The 25,342-nt window shown below is 36.9% G+C and overlaps 1 protein-coding gene across 7 annotated transcripts in view; it reads left to right on the top strand.

Moving 5' to 3' along the window:
- The window catches only part of ASPM (assembly factor for spindle microtubules), a 30,462-nt gene extending 5,243 nt beyond the window's left edge, over positions 1–25,219 (top strand). For 2 of the 7 annotated variants that reach the window (XM_056355296.1, XM_056355295.1), the window contains exons 4-29: positions 304–405; positions 1,121–1,267; positions 2,126–2,371; positions 2,529–2,596; positions 3,137–3,278; positions 3,357–3,487; positions 4,171–4,346; positions 4,447–4,592; positions 4,673–4,758; positions 5,977–6,192; positions 7,073–7,289; positions 7,376–7,521; positions 7,632–7,760; positions 9,136–9,330; positions 10,112–14,737; positions 16,168–16,317; positions 16,643–16,809; positions 17,733–17,892; positions 18,414–18,623; positions 19,151–19,300; positions 21,156–21,347; positions 21,785–21,977; positions 22,440–22,594; positions 23,487–23,663; positions 24,637–24,809; positions 24,889–25,219. In XM_056355296.1, coding sequence (XP_056211271.1) covers positions 304–405; positions 1,121–1,267; positions 2,126–2,371; positions 2,529–2,596; positions 3,137–3,278; positions 3,357–3,487; positions 4,171–4,346; positions 4,447–4,592; positions 4,673–4,758; positions 5,977–6,192; positions 7,073–7,289; positions 7,376–7,521; positions 7,632–7,760; positions 9,136–9,330; positions 10,112–14,737; positions 16,168–16,317; positions 16,643–16,809; positions 17,733–17,892; positions 18,414–18,623; positions 19,151–19,300; positions 21,156–21,347; positions 21,785–21,977; positions 22,440–22,594; positions 23,487–23,663; positions 24,637–24,809; positions 24,889–24,994 — 8,606 coding nt within the window. In that variant the 3' untranslated portion in view covers positions 24,995–25,219. The remainder of the gene's footprint in view (positions 1–303; positions 406–1,120; positions 1,268–2,125; positions 2,372–2,528; positions 2,597–3,136; positions 3,279–3,356; positions 3,488–4,170; positions 4,347–4,446; positions 4,593–4,672; positions 4,759–5,976; positions 6,193–7,072; positions 7,290–7,375; positions 7,522–7,631; positions 7,761–9,135; positions 9,331–10,111; positions 14,738–16,167; positions 16,318–16,642; positions 16,810–17,732; positions 17,893–18,413; positions 18,624–19,150; positions 19,301–21,155; positions 21,348–21,784; positions 21,978–22,439; positions 22,595–23,486; positions 23,664–24,636; positions 24,810–24,888) is intronic. The other 5 variants (XM_056355301.1, XM_056355299.1, XM_056355298.1 and 2 more) reach the window with 5 other exon arrangements.
- Positions 25,220–25,342: the final 123 nt, after the last annotated feature.

Here is a 25,342-nt window from a genome sequence, read left to right as displayed (position 1 = left end):
ATGTTCTAATAAATGTTTTTACCAATTAGCTTAGTGTTTCTAGCCATAGGATAATGAGTTGCAAACAGTACATTTCCATAGTATGGAAGAACTGTGAAATACAGTAGCATTTATTTACTTAACTGGTTTTCACTTTTAATTGTAGTTAGACTGGTTTGCTTAACTTCTTCCATCAAGAGGAGATTGTTGGTATTTTGTGTGGGTTCATGGGGAATTACTCTAGTTCCATGCTTTGTAGGCGAGAGAACCTGAATACACTTACTTTCACTGACACCGTTGATATGTGTGTGTTAATGCTTGTAGGTTCTTCACTTCAGAAAGCATCTAAAACTACCAAAAGAATTAGTAAACCCATCCCTGGATTGGCCCAATCTCACCTGACATTTGTGAAACCACTGAAAACAGGTAGGCAGGCTTCTGGGGGTCAGTAAAACAGCATACACTGAGCTGAAGGTTGCAGTTGTACTACTGGTAGCTGGTAAGACCCAACTGGTTAGAGTTGAGATTTGTACCTACAATGAATCAGTATCTAGTAGAAGAACATATGTAACCTTTTATGTTCCGTTTTGACTGCTCGTAATAAAATTGGTTGCTACGCGTGACCAGCTGAAGGTAAATACCACTTTCCTCCATTTTTACCTGTTAAGCGTAAAAGCTACAGTACAGATGTGTTCCCAGCTGACTGATGGTTATCAGTGAAATGCCTCTTCCATATCTGATACACAGAATATCTAAGAAGAGAAAACTTCTTACCAAAAAGATACTAGTTTTGCAGAGCTAATAATACTAAGTTGATCTGATCAGAAAAATGCATCTATAAAAAGGTTTTTCCTGGATATAATCCAGCTCAACTTGGTTTTACCCTGAGATGTGCAATGCAAATGGCCTGGGTTCTAGAAATCTTGTCTTTGTTCTAGTGCTTTAAAAACTCAATCTATGTTTTGTTGCTGAAATTTATTTAATGGTGGCTGATCTGCAAATCACTGAAGATGCTAATAATCTGCTTTTTTTCTGCTGTAGTGCTATATGGAGTGCCAAATGTTAATCCTTTCCACAATGAAATGTATATTGGTTATCAAACATTTCAAGAACTACAGAGACTTTTTTTTTTTTTTTTCAGCTATTCCTAGGCACCCAATGCCTTTTGCTGCTAAAAACATGTTTTATGATGAACGTTGGAAGGAGAAGCAGCAACGAGGTTTCACCTGGTGGTTAAATTTTGTACTCACTCCTGATGACTTCAGTGTAAAAACAAACACCTCACAAGGTAAGAGTACAAGAATTTTCACTTTGTCTCTTAATGTTCTTAAACATTATATAATGTACTTTATAATATTAGTGAATAGTAGTACTAGCTTAAGACTAGTCCCAGCTTGTTACTTTAGTTTGTGTAACATCAAGCTCTTAGGGAAGACTAGATTTTTAGTGTTTAATTCTTACGTATCACCTGTGTTTCCCTTTTTAGTATTTGACTTAATACTATGGTAATCACAAAACAAATGTTTGGTAATGCTTCAGTAGCAGTTATGCTAGAAAATATGGAATATGGTAAACCAAAAGCTGTTCTTCCATTGGAGAAGGGCAGTCCATCCCAGTAGAGTTTTATAACCCTTTTCAGAGCCCTATATTCCCCTTGTGATAAGTGTGGATGGTGCACTGTTCACGCCAAGCACAGCATCCCACACACCTGAATGGGGAGTGTGCTCTGCAGCAAGAAAATACGCATTGGAGCATGTGGCTGTGGCAATTCTCAGTGGGTGTTGAGTGGGGAATCCCTACTTACTGAGAAACCCTATAGCTGTCACTTTACTAAAATAATGGTAATGTACTTTTTCCTCTGTCTTTTAGTTTCAGTCTAAAAATCTGAAGATGGTACAACTGATCTTAAAACCGAATTCCTTGCACTGCTCACTTATGAAATAAGCATTGTTATATTAAATATTTGACTAATATGTATGTACTTGACAATACATGTTTAGTGCAACAGGTGATAAGCTTCCTGAGGGATAAAATCATTAGTCAGAAGAAAAGAACAAAATGTGAACTTAGAGAGGAAAAAAAATGAGTTGGACAAAGTGACCTTTATTTGGGATGTAAATGTATACTTTTGTGTGTGTTTAAACAGTAAACGCAGCTTCTCTTGTCTTGGGACAAGAGAAACTCCATAAAACCAGTATTCCTAAAGCACCGACAAAGGATGAAGCATCTCTAAGAGCTTATACGGCTCAGCGTAAGCTGAATCAATTGCGACGTGCTGCTTGCCGTTTGTTTACATCTGAAACAATGGCTAAAGCAATCAAGAAACTGGAAATTGAGATTGAAAGTAGACGTTTGCTAGTTCGTAGAGACAGACACCTCTGGAAAGATGTAGGTAAGAATACTAGAACTTTGCATCCTCTCTTTTCTTGTAAGTAGAAAAAGGATTATTCACATGCTAAGTTGATATAATCTAAAGTTGGTTGATAGAAATCTTTGCTATAAATACAAAGTGTTTGCTGAATATAATATTATAAGCTGCTCTCTTGCAGGAGAGAGACAGAAAATCCTTAACTGGCTTTTATCTTACAACCCTTTGTGGCTGCGCATAGGTCTGGAGGTAAGTGCAGAATTTATGGTCTATAATCAAAGTTTAAAGGACATTAGCATATTTTTTTAGTAGGGGATGTTTTATATTTTCTGTGTTACTAATTCAGGTAGGTTCAATTTAGTTGTAGCATGTTTACGTCACTTTTAAATTATTACAAAAGACTTGCTTTACCTTATTAAATAGGAAAATACTTACTAAAGGAAAATGGAAGTTAACTCCCTGAGCAAAAACACAACAGCAGTTTCCTAGTAGTTTCACTTTTCTTTACTAAGCTGGAGAAAAATGCAATTGTTTGAAAGTTCTGCATCTGAAGATGCCATCAATCAGGATGATCATACAGGTTTTGAAATGAGACTTCAGAAATTTGCTTTGGTTTTATCCTTCAATGACTGGTTTGAAAAATGGATGGGTTCTTAGTGATCAGTTACCATTTACTACTTCAGAATTTCAGTAATGTATGGTATTCAAAAAAAACCTCTTAGTATTTAAGGTAATTTTTTAACTGTTCTGCTTTTTTTTTTTTTTTTTTTTTCCCTCCTTTCACATCAGACTGTTTATGGAGAACTGATAGCTTTGGAGAGTAATAGTGATGTTAGGGGTTTAGCAATTTTTATCCTTAATCGCTTGCTTTGGAATCCTGACATTGCAGCTGAATACAGACACCCCACTGTGCCTCACCTTTACCGAGAAGGTAACTACTACTTCCAAAAATAGGTTATTTTTGGCACTTTATTTTTGAACACACTCTTAATGGGTTCTGTTGTTTTAGGTCATGAAGAAGCTCTGTCAGAGTTCACACTGAAAAAATTACTGCTGTTAGTTTGCTTTCTGGATTATGCCAAACGGTCCAGAGTGATTGATCATGACCCTTGCCTGTTCTGTAAGGATGCAGAGTTCAAGGTAAGAGAGCTGTGATTTGATGTCTCCCTCCAATATTGTCCTAAGACTCAAAGTAGAATTTTTATTGTATTTTTTTTATCTGACCATGTACTTTTCTTAAACAAATCTTGGCTGTTCAGCCTTTTACATGAACATTCTCAACACATCTCGCAGTCATGCAAAGGAATTCCCAAGGAAATGCTGAGGTGTTGATCCTGTAGGAAGGACTCCGTTATCTTGTGTTATCTGGCTTCCTTCTCTAAAGCTAAGCTTCTGCGTTATTTTTAAATATTGCTCTAGCGTACTGCAGCTGATCTTAACTGTAAGTTTGGTGTTTTCTGTTATTTTGCTGTGATAAGAAAGATTATGGAATGTTCGTCATACAAAGGCTTCTACGGAGAAATATGCTATGTTCAAATAAAATCATTTTTCTTTGGTTTGTAGTGTGTAGACAGACTGAGAAAAAAGCATTCCTGAATTTGACGGTGATTTCAGTGACACGGTAGTCGGGTATGATGAAAATTAAAGCTGTGTGAACTGGCTAAAAATAAATAAAATTTATCATTTTAAATATTAGGCAAGGAAATGTGGAACGTAGTTTGGAGGACAAGATGAGAATTATATTCTGCTTGACAAATATTGTTAAGATTTATCTCTTTTTTTTTTCTTTTTTTTTCTTTTTTTTTTTTTTTTTCCCCCTTTAGGCTAGCAAAGACCTTCTGCTTGCATTTTCTCGGGACTTCCTGAGTGGCGAAGGTGACCTTTCCCGCCATCTTGGTTTCTTAGGACTACCTGTCAGTCATGTTCAAACTCCACTGGATGAATTTGATTTTGCTGTAACAAATCTGGCTGTGGACTTACAGTGTGGCATTCGTCTTGTGTGCGTTGATACAGAATTACTTTGAACTATTTATTCTCTTTTATATAATACTTCATATGGGCTCAGCCAAGGCATTAACCTGTGAAATTCCCTTTGATAGGAGAACAATGGAACTTCTCACCAAAAACTGGAATCTTTCAAAACAACTGAGAGTTCCTGCAATAAGTCGTCTACAGAAGATGCATAATGTTGACATTGTTCTTAATGTCCTTAAAGAGCGAGGAATTCACTTGAAAGATGAAAGTGGTAAGGCCTAGAAGTCCAGGGTTATTCTAAGTGTGTTGGAGGTCTAGTGCACACTTTAAATTCCTTGTTTTATTTGATAGGTGCTTCAATTGACTCCAGGGATATTGTAGATAGACATAGAGAACGAACATTAGCACTCCTGTGGAAAATTGCCTTTGCCTTCCAGGTACTATTCAATTACTTTGTTTGTTACTAGTTACAAATGAGCGATAATGAAGACACCAGTCTTTCAGGAATGTTTGTTGTCTGTGAAAGCCTCTACTAATCAAATTTTAGACTGAGAGGTGCTCAGCTTTATATGTTCAAAGTGCCATGCAAACTTCACCTGTATGTGCTAACTGTTCTCTAACGATACCGTTTAGATAACGTGCTTTTTCTTATGTAATTTCATAGAAGATTCTGGAAAAAACGTAACTTCTGAGTTTATGCTGTATGCCAACAGAACTGATAATTCAAAGTGAAATAATGTTGGTCTCAGACTGCTGGTGTAAGCCCTTACTAACTGAAAAGACGTTTTGAGGTTGCGCTGACAGACAGTTACAGAGTAAGCTCTGAAGCTATAGCTCTTCTACTTTTTTCCATCTGTCTGAAACAGTCAGTTTGAAGAAACATTCTTGAAATAAGAATGAAGACTTCTTAAGCATTTATGCAATGGCATTTCAAAGCTACTGGAAAAAATTAGTAGAGGAGGCAAAAACAGTTTTCTTAAGACTGTTTTAAGAGTTAACTGAGTCAGGTAGTCTTTTGAAAATAAGTATCCACAGAACTATCAGAGAGCCATAAGAACATAGTAAAAATCAAATGAATTGTTTTCTTTCTTAACTACTGTCACAGTATTGAGTAGTTGCCTTCCTCTGGTTAGTTCTCCTGATGCATGTGTGGGTCACAGTTGCATTATTTTGATTAAAGAAATAATTTCAGTGAGCTTTATCCAAGCCCTGTGGATATGCTAATTGTTCTCCAGATCTTCTTAGACCATCACAGCTCGAGTCCCCTTGAGTCCCTTAAATGAGGAGTGGTGCATGGACTCAGTCAAAATGCAGGCGAGACTCTGAAATTGTTTCTTCTGAAAGTATGGTGAACTTACACAGGCTGTTACAGAGATTTTCTCTGTTTTCCCCAACTATTAACTAATGAACTGTTCTACACAGAACAGCAGGAGTGTTCTTTTATCTGAAGCAGTTGGTAGCAGACACTGCTATCTATGCTGGAAGATCCAGATTATCCACTACTGATTCAATGTGGCCGGTCCTGCTGAGTATTGATAGTAGTTTCTCTTTAAAATGCCATATCTAAAGCCTCAGTGTCCAGCTGCTGTAATGCATGACATGTCAGACTGTTGGTGACATAAATAAAATCTTTTTTTTTTCTTTCTTCCTAATAGGTGGACGTTTTTCTTAATGTGGAACAGTTAAAAGAAGAAATTGAGTTTTTAAAGAATGTACACAAGAAGAAAACAAAACTGGGTGCTCTCAAGACTTTTCCAAATTGCTGTAGAGTACCAGATAATAGTAGTAACTTCTCACCTCAAAGATATAGTGAAAATGTGAAGCTGCTGATGGCATGGGTTAATGCTGTTTGTGGATTTTACAATATCAAGGTAACTAGTTTTGTGTACACTTCAGTAAATGCATCCTTTACTGTCTAAAGAATACTTACTCGTTATAGAGCAGAATTCTTCAAGCTATCAAATATCTAGTAGCAGCCAACGGTAATTTGTTTTAAATATCCTTCTGGACTTTGTTTAATCTGATTTGAAATAACCGTCTTTTTGTGGGTTTAGCTGCAGCTCTCTTTTTAAACAAATTTTAGCGAAAGGATCTCCCCTTGCAGTTAGTCTTACACATAAAAATGCCTTTTTAAAGTGGAACATTTTTTGTGGAATATGAGGTTGTTTGAGTGTTGGGTTTTTTTTAACAAACATTTCTCCTAAAAGTATTTGTACATAAAATTTTCACCATTTATATGATCTGTGAGAGTTAAACTACTATTTCGGATAAGGGGAATTCTTGTCCTCAAGAGAGGTGTTTGGGACATGTTTGTTCCTTCCAAAAAGAGAAGCCCTGTTCAGAGACTTGTCTCTGGTCAGAATACAGTCACACCTGCTAGTTTTTCTGAAGGGTAAAATAAAGCACTTAATTTCTGAACTTGCATCAGTCTTATTATGCACTATCTTCCTACTGTAAAGGTATCTAAAGAAGTTTCTTCTGTAGAAAGATTGCTTTCTTTTTGGTTTCTTAAATGTTTCCCTTGGAGATTCAGTCTTAGTGATTCACACTAATTTCTGGTGATTTCTGGTTTCTCACAGCTATATGTCACTATATAGTGAATGTTCACTAGCTGCATAAATTTTTAATTAAAAAAATTTGCACTTGGTCACTTTCAAAGGTACAAGATAACAAATTCTGTATCCGCTTTCTAGCAATTGACTGGTAACAAAAATTCAAGGAACTTGTATCTTATTGTATTTTATTGAACAGGTGGAAAATTTCACAGTGTCTTTCTCGGATGGTAGAGTATTATGTCATTTGATTCATCATTATCATCCATGTTACGTGCCTTTGGAAGCTGTGTGCCAACGTACAACTCAAACAGTAGAATGCTCCAGAACTGTTACGGTGGGATTAAACTCTTCCTCCTCATCCTCTTCAGAGTCAGATACTTCTGTAAATGTTATGGAAGAAATGTTTGACCAAGGTGAGTTATTTGATGCACAGAAGTTCATGATAAATCTATTTATTTTGGGCACAATCTGATTTGACAAACACTTTCTCTGTACAAAGCTACAACTGCTGCAGTCCTATACAAGGAACTCTTGGACAATGAAAGGAAAAACTTCCAGCTGATCAATGCTGCAGTTTCTGACCTAGGTGGAATACCAGCAATGATTCATCACTCAGACATGTCAAATACAATTCCTGATGAGAAGGTAAGATTTTTTTTCAAGTTGGATGTAAACATCCAACTGTTCTGCTCGCTTGTCAGTGTGGGCTGCTCTTCTGTATAGCCCTTAACTTGTTGTGTTCTGTGTTTATATAGGTTGTTATTACCTACCTATCATTTCTGTGTTCGCGGCTTCTAGATCTTCAGCAAGAAGCTAGAGCTGCACAATTAATTCAGTCTGCTTGGAGGAATTACAGGCTGAAAAGGGAACTGAGACTTTCTCAGGTACTCTTTGTCTGCGCAATGTTTATAGATTCTGGTTTGAGAAATACTAAATAAAGAATATAAATGTATTGTTTGGAGTATACAGGTTTATTAGAATAATATTGGCATTTAAATTAGTAAGTTCCATTTTTAGTACCAAGGACGTATATTTTGATAGTGTAATCTACTAAAACCCACTTTCATTTAAGACTTTTCTGAAGTAACTACATTTGTTTAAAGGCTGCTATTCTTTCTTCTGTGTTCTTAAGGCCTTTTACTAGTATATCAAACATAAAATAGTTGCACTGCTTCCTTAAAAAGGGAGCAGTTAATTTTTAATTCCTATTAATGTCTACAAGATGAAGAGTAATTAAGCTTCTGCATGAATTTACTCTTTTTGTTCAGGAACTAAACTGCACCAGTGTTTTGAGTTGAATCTCTTGAGTTCTGGTGTTTTGTTTCTTGCTTTTCTAGTTACACCAGATCTTGTGATGATTTTAAAACTATGGCACCATTAAGGTTTATAAATGCTACCACTGTGTCTGAGACACATATTATTCTATGTTGGAGCAGTGTTCAAGTGAAATATCTAAGAATCTGTGGTGTAGAAGGGGGCAGAGGTTATATTTATGTAGTTTTTTTCATCTCCAGTTTCTTTACCGTATAAAAACTATACAGCTGTCATAATGATGACAAAACATTCCCTTCATAAATGTTTTTAAATATTTGTAAAGGTGCTGGTAGGTGGAGGGGGAATCAAAGCCTAAGCATTGCACCATTGTTTTTTATTTAATCTTTCAATGTGCGTATGTGTACTTTGCCCTATGGTAGGATAGACAGTAGGGTTCTGATAAGATGATCTAAATATTGACTGTTTACATTTGTTTGCTGCTCTTTCTTTTTACTTTGATGTACATAATTTTGTTATTATACTCTCTGGGTTACTACAAAAACGCTGGATGGTATGTGCGAACAAAACTCTAGGCTAGATGGACATGAGCTTGTATGGCTCTCTTTATACTCTTGTATTATTTAAATATAGCTGGAAAGCATTCTAGAATGCTCTATTAGTAAGGGTATTTAAAAATCTTATGAGAATTCTTAAAATTGAGGCTTAATAATGGGTTTCTTAGGAGTGCGGAAGAATCGAGTATCAAAGAGAAAGAACTGTGAAGGTGGGAGGATGCAGATTTAAGTGATACAACCCTTTTACAAAGAACTCGGTGCTGAAATAAGTGTTCTGTCTCTGAAAAGTTATTTTACTAGAATAAAGAAAAGCTGTGTTATCAACAAGCCTAATTTTTATGAGATTGTTTTAGGTTTTTATTTTAGTACAGCAAAAAACTTGAGTGACGATTCTAATCCTGATAGTTCAGTGGAAATTCACTCTTTGTAGGAAAGAGACAGAGCTGCTCAGATAATTCAAAAATCTGCATTAAATTTCCTGTCTCGTCAACGCACACTGAGGAAAGTGAATGCAGCAGTTTCCATTCAGAAGCACTGGAGAAGATACTTAGCCAGGATGATTTTTTTAAATCTGAAAAAGAAAAAACTGGAGGAAGCCAGAAATAAATCTGCCACAGTCATTCAGGTAACATGATCTAAATTGAGATTACACTGTAAGGAAACTCTGAAACCTACAAGAAAAAGGCTTATGTGGGGTCATGTGTTCTGCTTACAGCAATTGGTGTCTTCATGAAAATGTAATACAATTCCTCCCGTCTGCCCCCACCCCCCAGCCCGTTGAGATATTTTGGTAACTTTCTCTCTTCAGAGAGAATTGGTAATGCACTACTAAATTACCAGTTGTTCCTTCTTAGTGAATATTTTGGTATACCATAAACATTAAAACATTGGACCTTAAACCAGTCAATGTAAGGACTGATCAGATTGTGTTGGCTTGTCTTTTTGCAGCTACTGAACACTACTTAAGCTTTAAAAAAACCCATAAATTACCCTCCTAGTGTTAATGACACGTGCAGTAGCCATGTTCAGAATGGCAGACATTAGTTACTGGTTGGTAGTTGGGCATTTAATTGTTTCTCAAGATACTTTTCCCCCTATTAACCAAAGCTAAATGTTATATTCTTAAGAGTTTTTGGAATGGAGAGTAAAGAATCATTGGATTATCAAACAGGTTAAAAGGGAATCTTTTGTTGCCAGGGCAAATTTAACTTTGTCCCAGAATTTAAAAAAGCAATGATTCAAGCATTTGGCTTCTGGGTTTTTTTTAACATAGATACTGGGCTCTTCTTCCTGGGGATTAAGTAGGAATAAAGAAATCTTAAAAAGTCTGAAGCTGGTAGTCCTAAATTTAGGCTTAACTTGAGATACCATGAAGGAAATAGTAAATTTTCTGTTTTTTCCTGAAGGCTTACTGGAGGAGATACTCTGCTAGGAGAAGATACTTACAGCTAAGATACTACGTTATTTTTGTACAAGCAAGGATAAGGATGGTGAAGTCTGTTGCTGCATACAAACAAATTGTTTGGGCTACTGTAACAATTCAGTCTCGTCTCCGTGCATCCAAGTTGGCAAAAAAGGATCAGCAAAGATATGAAATCTTAAAGTCTTCAGCACTTACTATTCAGTATGCATTCAGAAGATGGAGAAAATACAAAATGCAACAGAAAATTAAAGCAGCTTTAGTCCTTCAGACTTATTTCCGAAAATGGCAATCTACAAAACTGGCTAAAAGAAAGAGGGCTGCCCTTGTCATACAGTCTTGGTATAGGATGCACAGAGATCGGAAGCAGTATCTATGTATTAAGCAAAGTGTTATCAAGATTCAGGCTTGGTACAGATGTCATCTGGCTAGATGTATTTACCAGGAACACAGGGCAAAAATAATGACAATTCAGCGGTATTACAGAGCTTATAAACTAGGAAAAATTGAAAGAGAGTGCTATTTGCAAAAGCGCGCAGCAGTGATAGTTCTCCAAGCTGCCTTTAGAAGCATGAAGGCACATAAACTATACAGACAAACAAAAGCAGTTTGTGTTGTTCAATCACTGTGGAGAATGAAAAAAGAGAGACTAAGATTTCTACAACTTAAAAAATCTGTTATTACATTGCAGTCACATGTGAGAAAATGCCAACAAGTAAGAAGATACAAGGAGGTTAAAAAGGCTGCTTCTGTAATTCAAACTTGGTATAGGGCATGTGTCGCTTCTAAAACAGCAGCTGCTGCTTTGCAGAGGATGCATCTGGCTGCTGTTGTCCTACAGTCTGCCTACAGAGGAATGGAAGCTAGGAAAAAGGCTCGCATATTGAGATCCGTGATAAAAATTCAGTCAAGTTATCGTGCTTATATTATCCGGAAGATATTTAAAAACTTGAAAGAAGCAACAGTGAAGATTCAAGCTTTTGTAAAGATGAGGCAGGCACGTAAGCGTTATTGTGCGTTAAGGGAGGCAACGCTTTATGTCCAGCGAAGGTATCGGTCTCACAGATACACTCTTCAACTTAAAGAAGATTATAGGAAATTGAAGGGAGCTTGCATAAGAATTCAAGCTGTAGTTCGAGGCCACCTTGTCAGGAAACAAGTGCAAAGATGGAAAGAGGCTGCAGTATTTCTCCAGGCATGCTACAGAATGAGAAGGGACAGGCAACGTTATTTAAGCATCTGTAGTGCTGCTGTTGTCATTCAAAAATATTATCGTGCATATGAAAAGCAACTGCGTCAGAGGCAGGAGTTCTTGCAAGTTAAAAAAGCAGCTGTGTGCTTGCAGGCAGCCTACAGGGGCTATAAAGCACGTAAAAAACTTAAACTTGAATATAGAGCTGCTATTAAAATTCAGACTACTTTTAGAGCTCATGCTGCCAGAGTGAAATACAAGGCAATGGTTCAGGCCTCCATTGTGATTCAGAGGTGGTACAGAACTTGTAAGATTGGTAACAGGCAAAGACTGAACTTCTTAATGACAAGAGTGGCAGTGCTTTCTTTGCAAGCAGCTTTTCGTGGCTGGAAGGTACGAAAGCATATTCGAAGACAATGTGTTGCTGCTACTAAGATACAGTCTGTCTTCAGAAGATTCATGGCTCTGCAAAAATTCAGACTTATGAACCGTGCTGCACTAACTCTCCAAAAGCATTACAGAGCCAGTGTTATAGGCCAGAAGCAACGGCAAGAATATGTTCAGCTGCGTAACTCTGTAGTGCGTCTTCAGGCAATATGGAGGGGGAAAACTGTGAGAAAAACAATTCAGAAGAAACATCATTTTGCAACAATTATTCAGTCCTATTACAGAATGCATGTAAATCAACAAAAATATAAGAAACTAAAACAAGCCACTCTAGTGATTCAGAAATACTTCAGAGCTTACTGTATGAAAAAAACCCAGCGTGCAGTTTATCTAAGAACAAAGGCAGCTGTGTTAGTCTTGCAGTCTGCTTACCGTGGGATGATTGTGAGGAAACAGTTGAATGAACTAAACAAAGCTGCTACAACTGTACAAGCTGCCTTCAAATCTTACCTGGTCAAAAAGGACTATGAAAGGCTTAGATCTGCAGCTATAGTAGTTCAAAGGCATTATCGTGCAATTATTCATGGTAAATATCAAAAGCAGAAATACTTGTTTTTAAAAAAAGCCACAGTCCAAATGCAGGCGATTTATAGAGGTGTAAGAGTTAGACGACGAGTTCACTGTATGCATCAAGCAGCTATTTGTATCCAAGCCACATTTAAGATGCATCGTATGAACATAAAATATCAGGCAATGAGAATGGCAGCAATTATAATTCAAAGACAATACAGAGCATTTTTTTTAGGCAGAATACAACGTAAAAAGTACTTGGAACTAAAGATGTCTGTCATCATCCTTCAGGCTGCCTGTAGAGGCATGAAGGTCCGACAAGATTTAAAAACTATGGATCAGTCAGCAGCAATAATACAGTCTTATTATCGAATGTACAAACAACAGAGGGATTTCAGAAAATTGTTGCTGGCCACTAGGCGAATTCAGCAGTGGCTCCGTGCTTGTAAGGAGCGAAATACTCAATTTCACAACTATATGATTATGAAGAGAGCTGCACTTTGTATTCAGGCTGCGTTCCGTGGTATGAAAACAAGAAGACTTATAAGAACTATGAGCGAATCAGCTGAGCTTATTCAAAGAAGATTTAGAACTTTTCTCAAAAGAAAACATTTTCTTTCCATTAAGACAGCTGCTATTGTAATTCAGAGAAAATACAGAGCAACAAAATTAGCAATAATTCAACGTCAAAAATACCTCTCTTTCCTTAATGCTGCTGTTATCATACAATCTGCTTATAGAGGCTTCATAGTAAGAAAGAAAATAAAACAGATGCATCAAGCTGCTACAGTTATTCAAGCAATGTTAAGAATGCGTAAAATTTACATTTCTTATCAAGCTGTCAGGCTTGCTTCAGTAATCATACAGCGACATTATCGTGCTTACAGGGAAGCGAGGCATGTGAGGGAAATGTACTTAAAACTGTACAAGTCTGTGCTAGTTCTTCAGGCTGCCTATAGAGGAATGAAAACAAGATGCTTCTTGAGGAAAAGAAATGAGGCAGCACTTACAATACAGAAAAACTACCGAATGTATAGGCAGTACCACCATTACAAAAAAGTTCAGTGGGCAGCTCAGCTAATACAGACGAGATACAGAGCCAATAACCTAATGGAAATTGCAGTACAGCGTTACTCTTCATTAAAGAAAGCAACAACTTGTGTTCAGAAGGCTTTTCGACATCTGAGAGCAAAAAAACAGCAGCAAGAAATGCACTGTGCTGCTATTGTTGTTCAGAAAAATTTTAAAGCTTTTAGAGAACGTCAAAGGTATCTCTCTCTCAAAGCAGCTACTCTTGTCTTTCAGAGAAGATACAGAGCCTTGATTCTGTCAAGACAGCAAACTTGGGAGTATCTTTCTCTTCGCCGAGCAACTATTCATATGCAGGCTGTGTACAGAGGTACCAGGGTGCGGAAGAGTATTGAGCATATGCACTTAGCTGCTAGTACAATACAATCAGCCTACAAAATGCACAGAAATAGAAGGTCCTATCAAAATTTGAGAATTGCAGCTATTGTTATACAGAGCTACTATCGATCCTATATTAAAGGCAAGAATCAACGAAAGAAATATCTGACAATGAAGAATTCTGCTATTGTTATTCAAGCATCATACAGAGGCATGAAGGAACGACAGAAACTGAAAGCCATGCATGCCGCAACAATTGTAATACAGTCCACTTATCGCATGCATATACAACATAGATACTACAAACAGTTGTGCTGGGCTGTCAGAGTTACACAGCACAGGTTCAGAGCCAAAAGGGCAAAAGACGCTGACATGGAAAACTATGCAAAAATAAAAAAGGCTGTCATTTGCCTTCAGTCCTCTTTTCATGCTAAAAAAGCTAGGCAGTTGTATAAAACCAATGTTGCTGCATGTTACATACAATCTTTCTTCAAAATGCACGTAGAGAGGAGGCGTTTTCTTGAAAAGAAAGCAGCAGCAATAATGATCCAGTCTGTGTTCCGATGCCAAAGAACAAGGAGTCGCTATAAATTGATTCAGAGTTCAGCAGTTGCTATTCAGAGATGGTACAGAGCATGTTGCAAGGCTCGTTTACAGAAAGCAGAGTATTGTGCTCAAAGACAAGCAATAGTAATTATTCAGTCTGCCTTCCGTGGTATGAAAGCAAGAAAAAAAGCAAGACAGATAAGAGCTGCAAGAAAGATTCAGTCTTTTCTTCAGATGGCTGTGCAGCGTAAAAGATTTATTCAACTTAAAACAGCAGCTATTACATTACAAGCCTATTACTTAATGCATAAAGCTAAATCACAGTATACAAGCTATAAAAAAGCAGCAGTTGTTTTACAACGATGCTACCGGTCCCACTTGACTGTGAAATACCGAAGAACAACTTACTTGCAAACCCAGAGGAACATTATCATTGTGCAGGCTAGAGTCAGAGGATTCATTGAAAAGAAGAGGTTTTGCAAGATTAAAGAAAGCACAATAAAAATTCAGGTACTTTTGATTGTATAGTCGTGCGTTTTGGGTGTTGGGTTTTTGTGCTTAAGATTACTGCCTTTGCAAGGAACAGTTTAAAGGTATATGTTAAAGCAGAATCAATTTCTGAAGTATCCTGTATGGGAGATGTGTAACACTACCACAGTGTACTGAAGTGAGTCTCAGTTCAGCTCTGTTTTGTGTGACTGTTGAGGTACTCATCTTAAAAATTAACATTCCCTTTTCCTTGTTTTTCCCCTAGAATTTTACTACTACAAATGAGTTCTGATACTTGTGTGTGTGTTTCTGTGGTTCTCTTAGGACTATTTTTGTTCTAACTGGCTTTCACCTATATGAATAGTAGCTTAATGAATGTTTTCTTTGATTCAAACGTGAATGAAAGCTGTCTTGACATGGTGAAGTGAGTGGGCACTGGTGCTGGGTATGACATAACTGGCAAAAAAGGCATGACTGCTACATTCTTCAGGACACATTTAGGAAGGTGCGAGTAGATCAGTCATGTTAGTTCTCTTAGATTTATTAAATGGCTGTAGACTAATTTGAGTACCTAGCTTACATTTTGAAGAGAAATGTAAAGAGAGAAATTACGTTCTTATTGTATGTTTCAGTTGGTACCTTGAGTGGCCCCACATGAAACTTAGTGTGAAACTGTATCTGTGTTTTCTCAGGGGCACTTTTTAAAAGTGGGAAGTATTTAGTTTGTTGTTTCTTTCTTCCATCACTGATGCAATAAAAACATGGTGAGCAAGAAGTAATGAAAATTGTTCTTCATGTCGCAAGCTAAATATCCATCCAATGTGAGTCTCAGAGAAGCTTAGAAGAGTTACTTTGAATTGCTTTTTCAATTTTTATTTTTTTTTTTTTTTTGTGAGGATGAGGGAGGAAAGTGTATTTCCTTTATATTAATTTGATTTGGAAGTAGTGGAAGTACATTTTTTGGTTTTTTTTTTTTGTTTGTTTGTTTTTGTTTTTGGTGTTTTTTTTTCTTTCTGGGAAAAGCTCTAAGTGATTTTCTGTGGTGGGCTTAGTTTACCCTAAGGGAAGGAGTTTCTCTTCAGTGTAGTATTGGGATGAAAGGATTTTTGGAAATAAATGATCTCTCATAATAATTTCTTAGATTGCTATTACTATCTTGTTGGAGAGCACATGGTCTACTTAACAGATAAGAAAACAAGTGTGCCTTCCTCACCTCCATGTTCTGGGGGGAACTGGCAGCTTCTTAGTTATTTCTGATGGATGTAAATATGATTGCTTAAAAGGTAGGGAAAAAAAATTAATTGGGAAGTTTGAAATATATTTACTTAGACCGTTGTTATTCTAACAAGCCAGTGACTACAGCTGTACTTAAAAATACAGAAGCATCTTCCCAGTCAATACTGCCAGTGCAAGTGGGAAAATATTCTAAGATTATGTCTTTTTCTTTTAAGGCTTTTTTCCGTGGATTTATTCAGAGACAGAAGTACCTTCAGTGCAAGTTTTCTGCTGTGTTAATACAGCAGCGCTACAGAGCCCACCAGATGCGGAATACTGAACAACAAAGATACCATCAAATGAAAAGAGCTGCCATTAGAATTCAGGTACTCCCAGAAGGTGTTTTTTGTTGGGTTTTGTTGTTTGGTTTTTGTTTTTTTTTTTATCTCCTGTATTTGTTTCTTGATGACATAATTATTTTTACAGGCAATAAAGAGAGTGGCATTTGTGGTGTTTCCCTTAATGCATTTCACTTGCTTTAGAAAACATCTTCTAGATGTGAGAAGTTACATATTTGTGATAACTGTAGAGATAGGAATCCTAAAAGCCTTTCATGCTAATTTTAACTTTTCTTCCTTTTAATTTTGCTTGTTCCATTAAACAAACAAAAAAAATCAAATTCTGATTTTTTTATTTTTATATATTTAATAGGCATCATATAGAGGATATAAAGCCAGGCAGTGGGTTAACAGAACAAAAGCAGCACGAATAATTCAAGCCTGGTTTCGAGGCTGCAGAGCACAAAAAGAATATGCGTCTGTGGTGAAAGCTGTATGTGTTATTCAGAGTCACTTCAAAACAAAACAGCAGCGGACCTGGTAATACTGAATTTGGTATAAATTTGTCTAATTTTCAAAGCTTTTATTACATAATTATTTAGTGCTCCTTTGCACTCAGGCAGATGCTTATAGATTCTCAGGTTCTGACCCTGTAGCATGCATGTAATGTGCGTGAACATAGTCCTGTTAATGCAGGTGGGATTATTCTGTTGCAGAAGATATTTCATGTTTAAATATTTTTCTGGAGTGGAAGCTACCTTACGGACTTAAATTTTGTGTATTGGGGATCTAGAAAGAGTAGGCCTTGATCTTTTCTTCACCTACATTTTTTTACAGGAAAGATGTTCTGGATATTGTTAAAATTCCAGCATGAAATTAACAGGATGAAAAGCTACTTTGTTATAATGCATAATGGAATAGTAAAACTACTTTGTGTTTGTTTTGCTGTGAGTTGGTTTTACAATAAATGCTGCTCTAGATCAGCCTGATATCTCATTCAGAACTGTGTCCTCTGCCAGTAGCAGTAGGAGGTGCTGTATGTTAGCGAGTGTGTTAACCTGACCGCTTTCTAAGGTCCTCCCTCAGGATCCATGCTTGTTAGATTATGGATGTTAGAACTTGCATCCTTGCTGATTCCCTTTTATTATCCTTTTATGGACCTGTTGTATGTCAATCCATTTAGTGTCTTTTAAACTGCTGTTTTCCTCCCCAGCCTTCTATGGCCACAAGTTCTTTAAGTACCTGCTGTGGGAAAACAGAAAGTATCTTCTATTTTAAACCAATCTTTCTGCCAGCACTGCTGACTATTCCCTTGTTTTAGTGTTCCAAGATTTGGTTGATAACAGCTCTGCTCTTACAATATTTACCTTAAGAATTTTGTAAACTGTCACTGTTTCCTTAGATTAAAAATGCAAGTGTCTCAAGTTTCAAAAAAAAAAAACTAGAATGCATTTTCCTCTTAGGTTTTTGAAAATGAAGTTCAGTGCACTTACCATTCAAAGAAGATGGAGAGCAACCCTTACTGCACAAAGGATTCGACATCAGTTTCTGGCAACCAAGAACGCTGCAGTTAAGATTCAGTTGGCATATAGACGGTACAGGGCTAGGAGACTTTTGAGAAAGGTATGTTTTCACTGGTGCTCTGCTATAACATGGTTTTTAAAGTTTTCAATGTGAGTGTTTTTTGTCATCAATGTGCAGAAGCATAGAAAAGAAAGAAGAGCTAGAACAAAGGTTGTTCAAATCAAAACTGTTCAATCTTCAAAGTATTAACTTTCTATTTGCTTTGAGCAACAAGGTTGATTCTTGTTTTCAAACAGTTCCAATTGTTGAGTTACCCCTGTCTGTACTGATAACAGATAAAACGTAAAATTTTCTGCTGGCTTTTATTGCTTACAAAGGATTAAGTTAAATTGCCCATATTTTAGACCCCATTTAGGTAAGTGAAAAGACTTTCCAAGTTGTGAAAGTGCATTTTATATAAGCTAGTATTGCACGAGTTTGCATGTGTTTCCTATTTTATTTTTGTTTGTTCTTATGATGGGGGGGAGGGAATCTAGAACTCAGATACAAATGTATATTGATCCGTGACACAAATGAACAAAAGTTTAGTTATCAATGCATTCTTTAAACATCTTTTTCAGAAGCTTCAAGCTGCGTGTTTGATCCAAAAAGCATACAGAAGTTTCAAGGCAAGAAAGGAATTTGTTCAACAAAAAGCTGCAGCTGTAATTATCCAAAAACATCCGAGGGCCTGGCAGGCAGGCAGGCTTCAATTTATGAAATACAATAAAACTAGAAAAGTTGTCATTAAACTGCAGGTATTTATATGGGGTTATTTAGTCAGGAAAAAGGTTGGTATACCTGAAATTAAAACTATTTGTGTACTGTCTCTAGAGCTGTTTTAACATAAATTCTGGCTGGCAAGAAAAGGAAAACCTAATCATTTGTTGTTGAACTCAAATTCTTGTTGAGTGCTTTGAGAATTGGGTGGGTCAGAATAGATGAAAATAGAGTTTGACCCTTTTTTCACAATCCTTTAGTACTAAAATAAGTTTTCATTGTTGAGTGGTTTTTTTTAGCTTTTGAGATCTTTGTGGCTTACCTGTAACTGATACTTCTGCACATACACATACTTAAAATGAAACAATTCTCTGCTATATATTAATGTTGTTGCTTACAATCACTTCTGTGTTATTGTTTAGATTAGAGAGCTAATACTGAGGAAAGGTATCTTGCTTTGGTTCTGAGGTAATGATTTCTGAGGCGATACGTCAGAATCTAATAGTGTGTTGCTATGAGCTATGGTCTTTGGATACACAATCAGCTACCTCTGAGCATCAGAATTAATGATGCTCCTTGTTTGGTTTTCCTTATACAGATTTCAGAACAGAAACAAAAGAAGAGACTGCTTTATTTTGCAGCAGCTGCATATCATCATATCTCTGCAATTAAAATTCAAAGGGCATATAGGATTCACCTCATCTTAAAACTCGCACAAAACCAGATCTCGTCTGTTCATGTAATACAGGTTAGTCTACCCAAGGACAAATGACTTCAGACTATGTTACACAATTTCTTTTCTGTCAGCTAAGCTGTCAACTAAGTGTCAACTAAGACACTGTAGTTCCTTCACATATGAAAATAAAGCTAGGTTACAGAGACTGTAATTTATTAAATAATACTGCTTATACCCTGCTAAGCATAAGAGTGGATCTCAGTAGGCTCTGGAGGCTTAAGCACTGTAAAGACAAGGATGGTTGGGAAAGTTTGTTTCCTTCAGATTCTCAAGCTTGCTAAAGGAATCTTGAGGTGCTGTCTTAGCCTGTATCTTTACATCCTAGTGGAAGCAGGAAAGGTTAGACATGAAACCCTGTAAGGCTTATGAAATGAAGAGCATTTATTTACACGAGCATGGGATACAGTGATTTATTTCGTTCTATGTTTCTAACCTGCCAGTGGTACCAGAGCCTGTTAAGGTGCAGCATTTTTAAAGTAATCCTGTTTTACTTCTCTAAAAGAGAGATTGAAAATCAGGTCTGTATTGCAGCACTGCTTATGAGAAAAAATCATCTGCAGGTCTCTAAACTGACCGCTAGCTTAGTGCCGATAATGGAAGGTCAGCATTAGAGAAACGTAGAGACCGAAATGGAGGGAACCCTGAAACAGCTGTTTTCTAGTCAAGGATTTATGGCAAAATTTGCTCTGCTAAGTCTCCATATATACAAATCTGTTATTTGTCCCCATAGGTTATGCTTTCCCCTTAAGGCAAGAGCGAATGGGTAGAAGAGATTTTTTGCTTGGATTTGTCTCCCTGTCTCCCTTTTCTGTATATAAATGGGAAGAAACAGAGCTGGGAAATGAGAAAAGTGGAGTGATGATTCTCCTTAAAAGCCAGACAAGAGAAAGAAAGCTCGGGCAGAGCAATGGCAGACCCAATATAAATTGGGAGGGGAGGGCTGGGAGCAGCCCTGCAGGGGGGCTCTGGGGGTGCTGGCTGGCAGGAGCCAGCAGTGTGCCCTGGCAACCAAGGGGGCAAACCCCATGGGGGGGCATCAGACACGGCGTGACCTGCCGGTCAGAGGCGGTGATTGTCCTGCTGTGCGCAGTGTTGGAGCGGCCTCAGCTCGAGTACTCTGTGCAGTGCTGGGCCTCCTGTTGAAGGGTGTGAAGGTCCTTGAATGCCTCCAGAGGAGGGAACTAAGCTGGTGCAGGGGCTGGAAGGCATGTCCCGTGAGGAGCGGCTGCAGCCGCTGTGTTTGTGTAGGCTGGAGAGAAGGAGGCTGAGGGGCGACCTCCTGGCTCCCTGCAGCTCCCTGAGGAGGGGGCGCGGAGACGGAGGTGCTGAGCTCTTCTCCCTGGGGTCCAGCGACAGGACACATGGGAGTGGCTCAAAGCGGCGCCAGCTGAGGTTCAGACCGGCCGTTAGGAAACATTTCTTTACTGAGAGGGTGGTCAGGCCCTGAACCGGCCTCCCAGGGAGGTGGTCAGTAGCCCCAGCCTGTCAGTGTTTAAGAGACAGTTGGACAGTGCCCTTAACAATTTGCTTTAACTTTTGGTCAGCCCTGAAGTGGTCAGGAGGTTGGACTGCACGATCATTGCAGGTCAGTTCTCACTGAAAATATTCTGTTCTACACAGAACGCTTCCTAACTGCTCCTGCCTAAGATTTCATTTTGCAGTCTGGCATTTCAGCTACCCCAAGGCCAATCAGGGCTGTGTCGTGGTGGTTTATGTGAGCACTAGTGATGTTTATAGTGCCTACTGCATCTGTCAAACTTCTTGTTAAAATAGTTCTTCAGTTTTTACCGATGCTCATTTATGATGGGGAAGAGGGACTTTAGGGAAAAGTCCTATATAAATAAACAGGTACTTTAATTTTAAACAGAGGTGGTTCCGAGCCAAAATGCAACGAAAGAGATACCTAAGAGATTATGAAAGAATTATTCAATTACAATGTGTGATTCGCGGCTGGCTGAACCACAGAAATAATGCAGCAACCATAATCCAGAGATATGTACGAAGATTCCTTGCCTGCAGACGTAGGAGAAAATTTGCAGTTGGAATAATTAAATTTCAGGTAAATACCTCTTATAAGAAAACTACAGTATTTTTTTTCTAATTTTGTTTTTAATTCTTGATTTTTCTGATGTTTTTTGGGGGAGAAGAAAGATGTTTGTTTTGGTTGGTAAATTCATCAATTGAATTGCAAGCCAGGTCATCTTAAGTGTAGACATCAAAGCTAAATGCAAGCAGATCAGGAAGCAGTATTAAGCAGATACTGGCTGGGGTGACTGGGAGCGTGTGTGGAGTATGTATGCATGTTTGGTTTGGTCTTTTGTCTTGAAAGTCCAGTATTTGGAAGACGAAACACTGAATGGTAATTACTTTAAAATTAATCACCAAGGTAATTAAATACTTTGTCAGACTTGTGTAAAATTGTTTTGGAACGGTAATGGAAGTTCTATTTTCTGTTGTTCACAACTTTTTTCTCTTTGTGAAATTCCTTTTCTGTAGGCATTGTGGAGAGGATATTCTTGGAGAAAGAGTAACGACACAGCAAAAACTAAAGCTTTAAGATCTCGTTTAGTAAAGGCTAATGAAAAGAGCAGAGAAGAAAACAAACTGAGCAACAGAACTGCAGTTGCTATTAAATACCTTCTAAAATTCAAACATCTCTCTTACATTCTGGCAGCATTAAAACATCTTGGTGAGTATTTTGTTTTATTATAACTGATAGATTTCCAGGATGACAGAAAATGGAATTTTTCAGCCAAGAATACTCTATAATAATATTTGGGCTTTCTGTATGATTGTGAAATGGAAACATGTTGGAGAGTACGATGGAGGGTTTCTTTCCAGACTAAAGTTAGCATATTGATTTAAGAACACTATTAAAATGGTTATGTAGAGAAAGGAGATGCTATATGATTGCTCTATTTTCCTGGAAGTTCTGGTAATACTATGGCTTACATAAGTCACTTATGTTTGCCTATCAGTACACGTTCTCTGTGGATTGTTTTGACTGCTTAATTTTTTTTAGTAATACAACTTCAAATCAGTAATTCTGGGTTTTTTCTTTGCAGTCCTACTTTAAAAATAAGATTAAACCCTGGTTTGCAATGTTTGAGCTTCACAGGTTGTGGGTTTTTTTCCCTTTTAATTATCATAGAGGTGGCTACCAGGCTGTCCCCACTCTGTTGTGAAAACATGGCCCAGAGCAGAGCGATCTTCAGTATTTTTGTTCTGATTCAAAGTTGCAACCGGAGTGTTCCATGCATGGAAGTGATCAGATATTCAATTCAGGTTCTACTTAATGTTTCAAAGGTAACTTTAATATTTTCTTTTGCACATTTATAAGCTGGATACTACTTTATTGTAGTATTTATTTATTCACAAAATTTCTGAATCAATTTGTAACAACAAAAGTAATATTTTTGAATAAAAAAAAACAGTTTCTGAATTTTAACTGTTATTTTGGAACCAATTATCTACTTTGCAATAATTATGATTTAGTTTTGTTTTGGCAAAAGAAAATGATTTCATGGGCTTAAAGTAATAATTTTACTTTTAACTGATTACATTGCAAGGTGTCCCAAGTATTGCATGAAACTGTAGAAATGCAAAACACTAATAGTTATGGTAAGCTGTGAAGTTTTTTTAAGGTAGAAATGTATGTGTTTGAGAAGACAGTCTACTTTTCCAAATTCATGTCATAGAATAGACTGTATTTACACTTTCAATTTCTTAGAGAACTCATGTTCACAAATACTTAAAGCTACTTCAGTACTGTAGTTATTAACTACGGATCCATTGCTCTACAGATTTTTACTTTGAAATTTCAAAAATGCTTGCTAAACACAGTTTTGGATTTTAGCCATCCTACAGGCATTTACATTCAAATTCCTTTTATTTCAGGACAAAATATTAACACTCAGGCTAAACTTATTTTTAATTTCTCTAAACTTATTCTAATTTGTTCTTTTATTTTAAATGTAAAATCCAATTCTGTGGGTTTCTAAGCAAGGGGGGAAGCACAAATGGTAGCTTTTCGTAACCTGTTACAATGATGTAATGTACAGAAGTGATTTTTATTGCTTGGATTCCAGATCAGCTACAAATTTAATCTAGGGTAGAATATTTTGCTTTTTCCTCTAACCTGAAAGATATTTTAAAGATCTGTCTATATAACCTCTCCTGTCTCATTCTTGTATAACAGTATGAAAGAACTACTCAGGCAGTTTATGAAGTAGAAAATTCTATAGATACATTACTAGACCTACTGCAAACGTACAGAGGGAAGGCTGGGGACAAAATTTCAGAGAAAGGAGAAAGCATTTTCACAAAGACCTGTTGCTTGCTGGCCATCCTTTCAAAGGACTCAAAAAGAGCTTTGGTAAGATTTAATTTTTTGGGGTTTAATAATATGATTTAATATGCTTTTCTTGCATGTTTTGGTGGTGTTTGTAAATTATTTTTTTCTCCCTTTGTACCATACCTATTAGGGCTGTAATGTTAATTAGGACTAAACTCTGATTAAAAAAATGCATTTACAAGATGGTGAAAACACTGATTATTCTGTGCTTTGTGTGTCCTGGTCACCCAGATCTATTGAATAATATCTGATCCTGCGATCCTTGCAAGATTATGATATTGCAATCCCTACTTTCCACTGGGTTTTGATTACTTTCTATTAATTGCTTAGCATTAGACATAGTTTAGTTGCCACTTAATTTTTATTCTATTTCTGAAAGTTTATCGTTGTTTTTCAAATGAAGTTGAGATCTTTATTGTCAGTAAAAACTGGCCATACAATTGTCCGTGACTTGCTGTTTGTGTACTCTATTCTAACAGAGACATTGCCTGTTTCTGAAAGAAATTTCCTTTGTTCATATCTATTGCTAGAATCCCTCATGAGATTATTAGGGTAGTCTGGGTTCTATGCTATAAATTTACTAACCGTGTATCCATCAGATGTCAGTATTTAAGTTATCAAGTCACCTCTGACCACTGCATTGTTCTTTCATTGGTATGAAGACAGGTACAAACACTAATTTATGTCTCTGTCCAATCATTGGAGGCATATGCCAATGACATGTGAAATTTTGTTTTAATGAGAAATTATTAAAATCTGACTTGTAAGAACTTGGATTTTCTGAGATACGAAGTTGCATATCAATTAAGTATTTTGAAAGCATTAGGCCACTGACTTGTAGGTGTGCTTTAAGATGGTTTCACTGTACTTGTGGATAAAAGTTCAGCTTAAATTATAAACATTCAGATTTTATTGACTAAAACAGTTTTCTTGATTTGTTAAGTTGCTTTCCACCTTCTAGTATTGACTCTGTACTGTTTTCAACTTCTCTCAGGAAATCCGAAGCATGCCAAGAGTTGTTCCTTGCATTCAAAGCCTGTACAAACTGACAGCCCGTAAACACAAAATGGATGCAGAGAGAACACTTGTGAGGCAGAAAATAAACACACACTTAAGTGGAACCAACTTTGTTCCAGTAACTCCTCTAAGAATAAAAACAGTTTCAAGGTAAGAGCTTAAAAATGACTCTGCTGTTTTTGCTGTGGCGATGTTGTATTTTACTAACAAGCCACTAATATTTTCACAGAATTAAACCGGACTGGGTTTTGAGGAAAGATAACATGCAAGAAATTGTGGATCCTCTGCAAGCAATTCTGATGGTGATGGATACACTTGGTATTGTCTGCTACTGAAATGTAAATGATGTATATGAAAATGTATTGTACAGCATGTATGTAGTAGACAGATAAACGATTTTGAAAGAAAGCAAGTTAGTGTCAAACTACCCTTTGAAATTTTTTTCTGGATTGCATTTTATATTTTGTAACCTTTTTTGTATTGCATAGAGCTTTTAAAATCCTATTTCATACTGTTACCAAAAGCACTCTTACAATAAATTATAAGCCTTGGAAATTTCACTTGTGCAGTAATGTATTGGTATTACACAACTGTGGATCTTACAAAGAGCATGGTATTCCTCACTGATTAAATACTGTACAATTCTATTAAAAACAGTTGTTTGTGTGGGACAGTCATGTTGA

Source organism: Falco biarmicus, chromosome 11, assembly GCF_023638135.1.
Source record: "Falco biarmicus isolate bFalBia1 chromosome 11, bFalBia1.pri, whole genome shotgun sequence".
NCBI classification, from domain to species: domain Eukaryota; kingdom Metazoa; phylum Chordata; class Aves; order Falconiformes; family Falconidae; genus Falco; species Falco biarmicus.
Note: the sequence above shows the minus strand (reverse complement) of the source record. Positions and strands in the feature narration are given on the sequence as shown.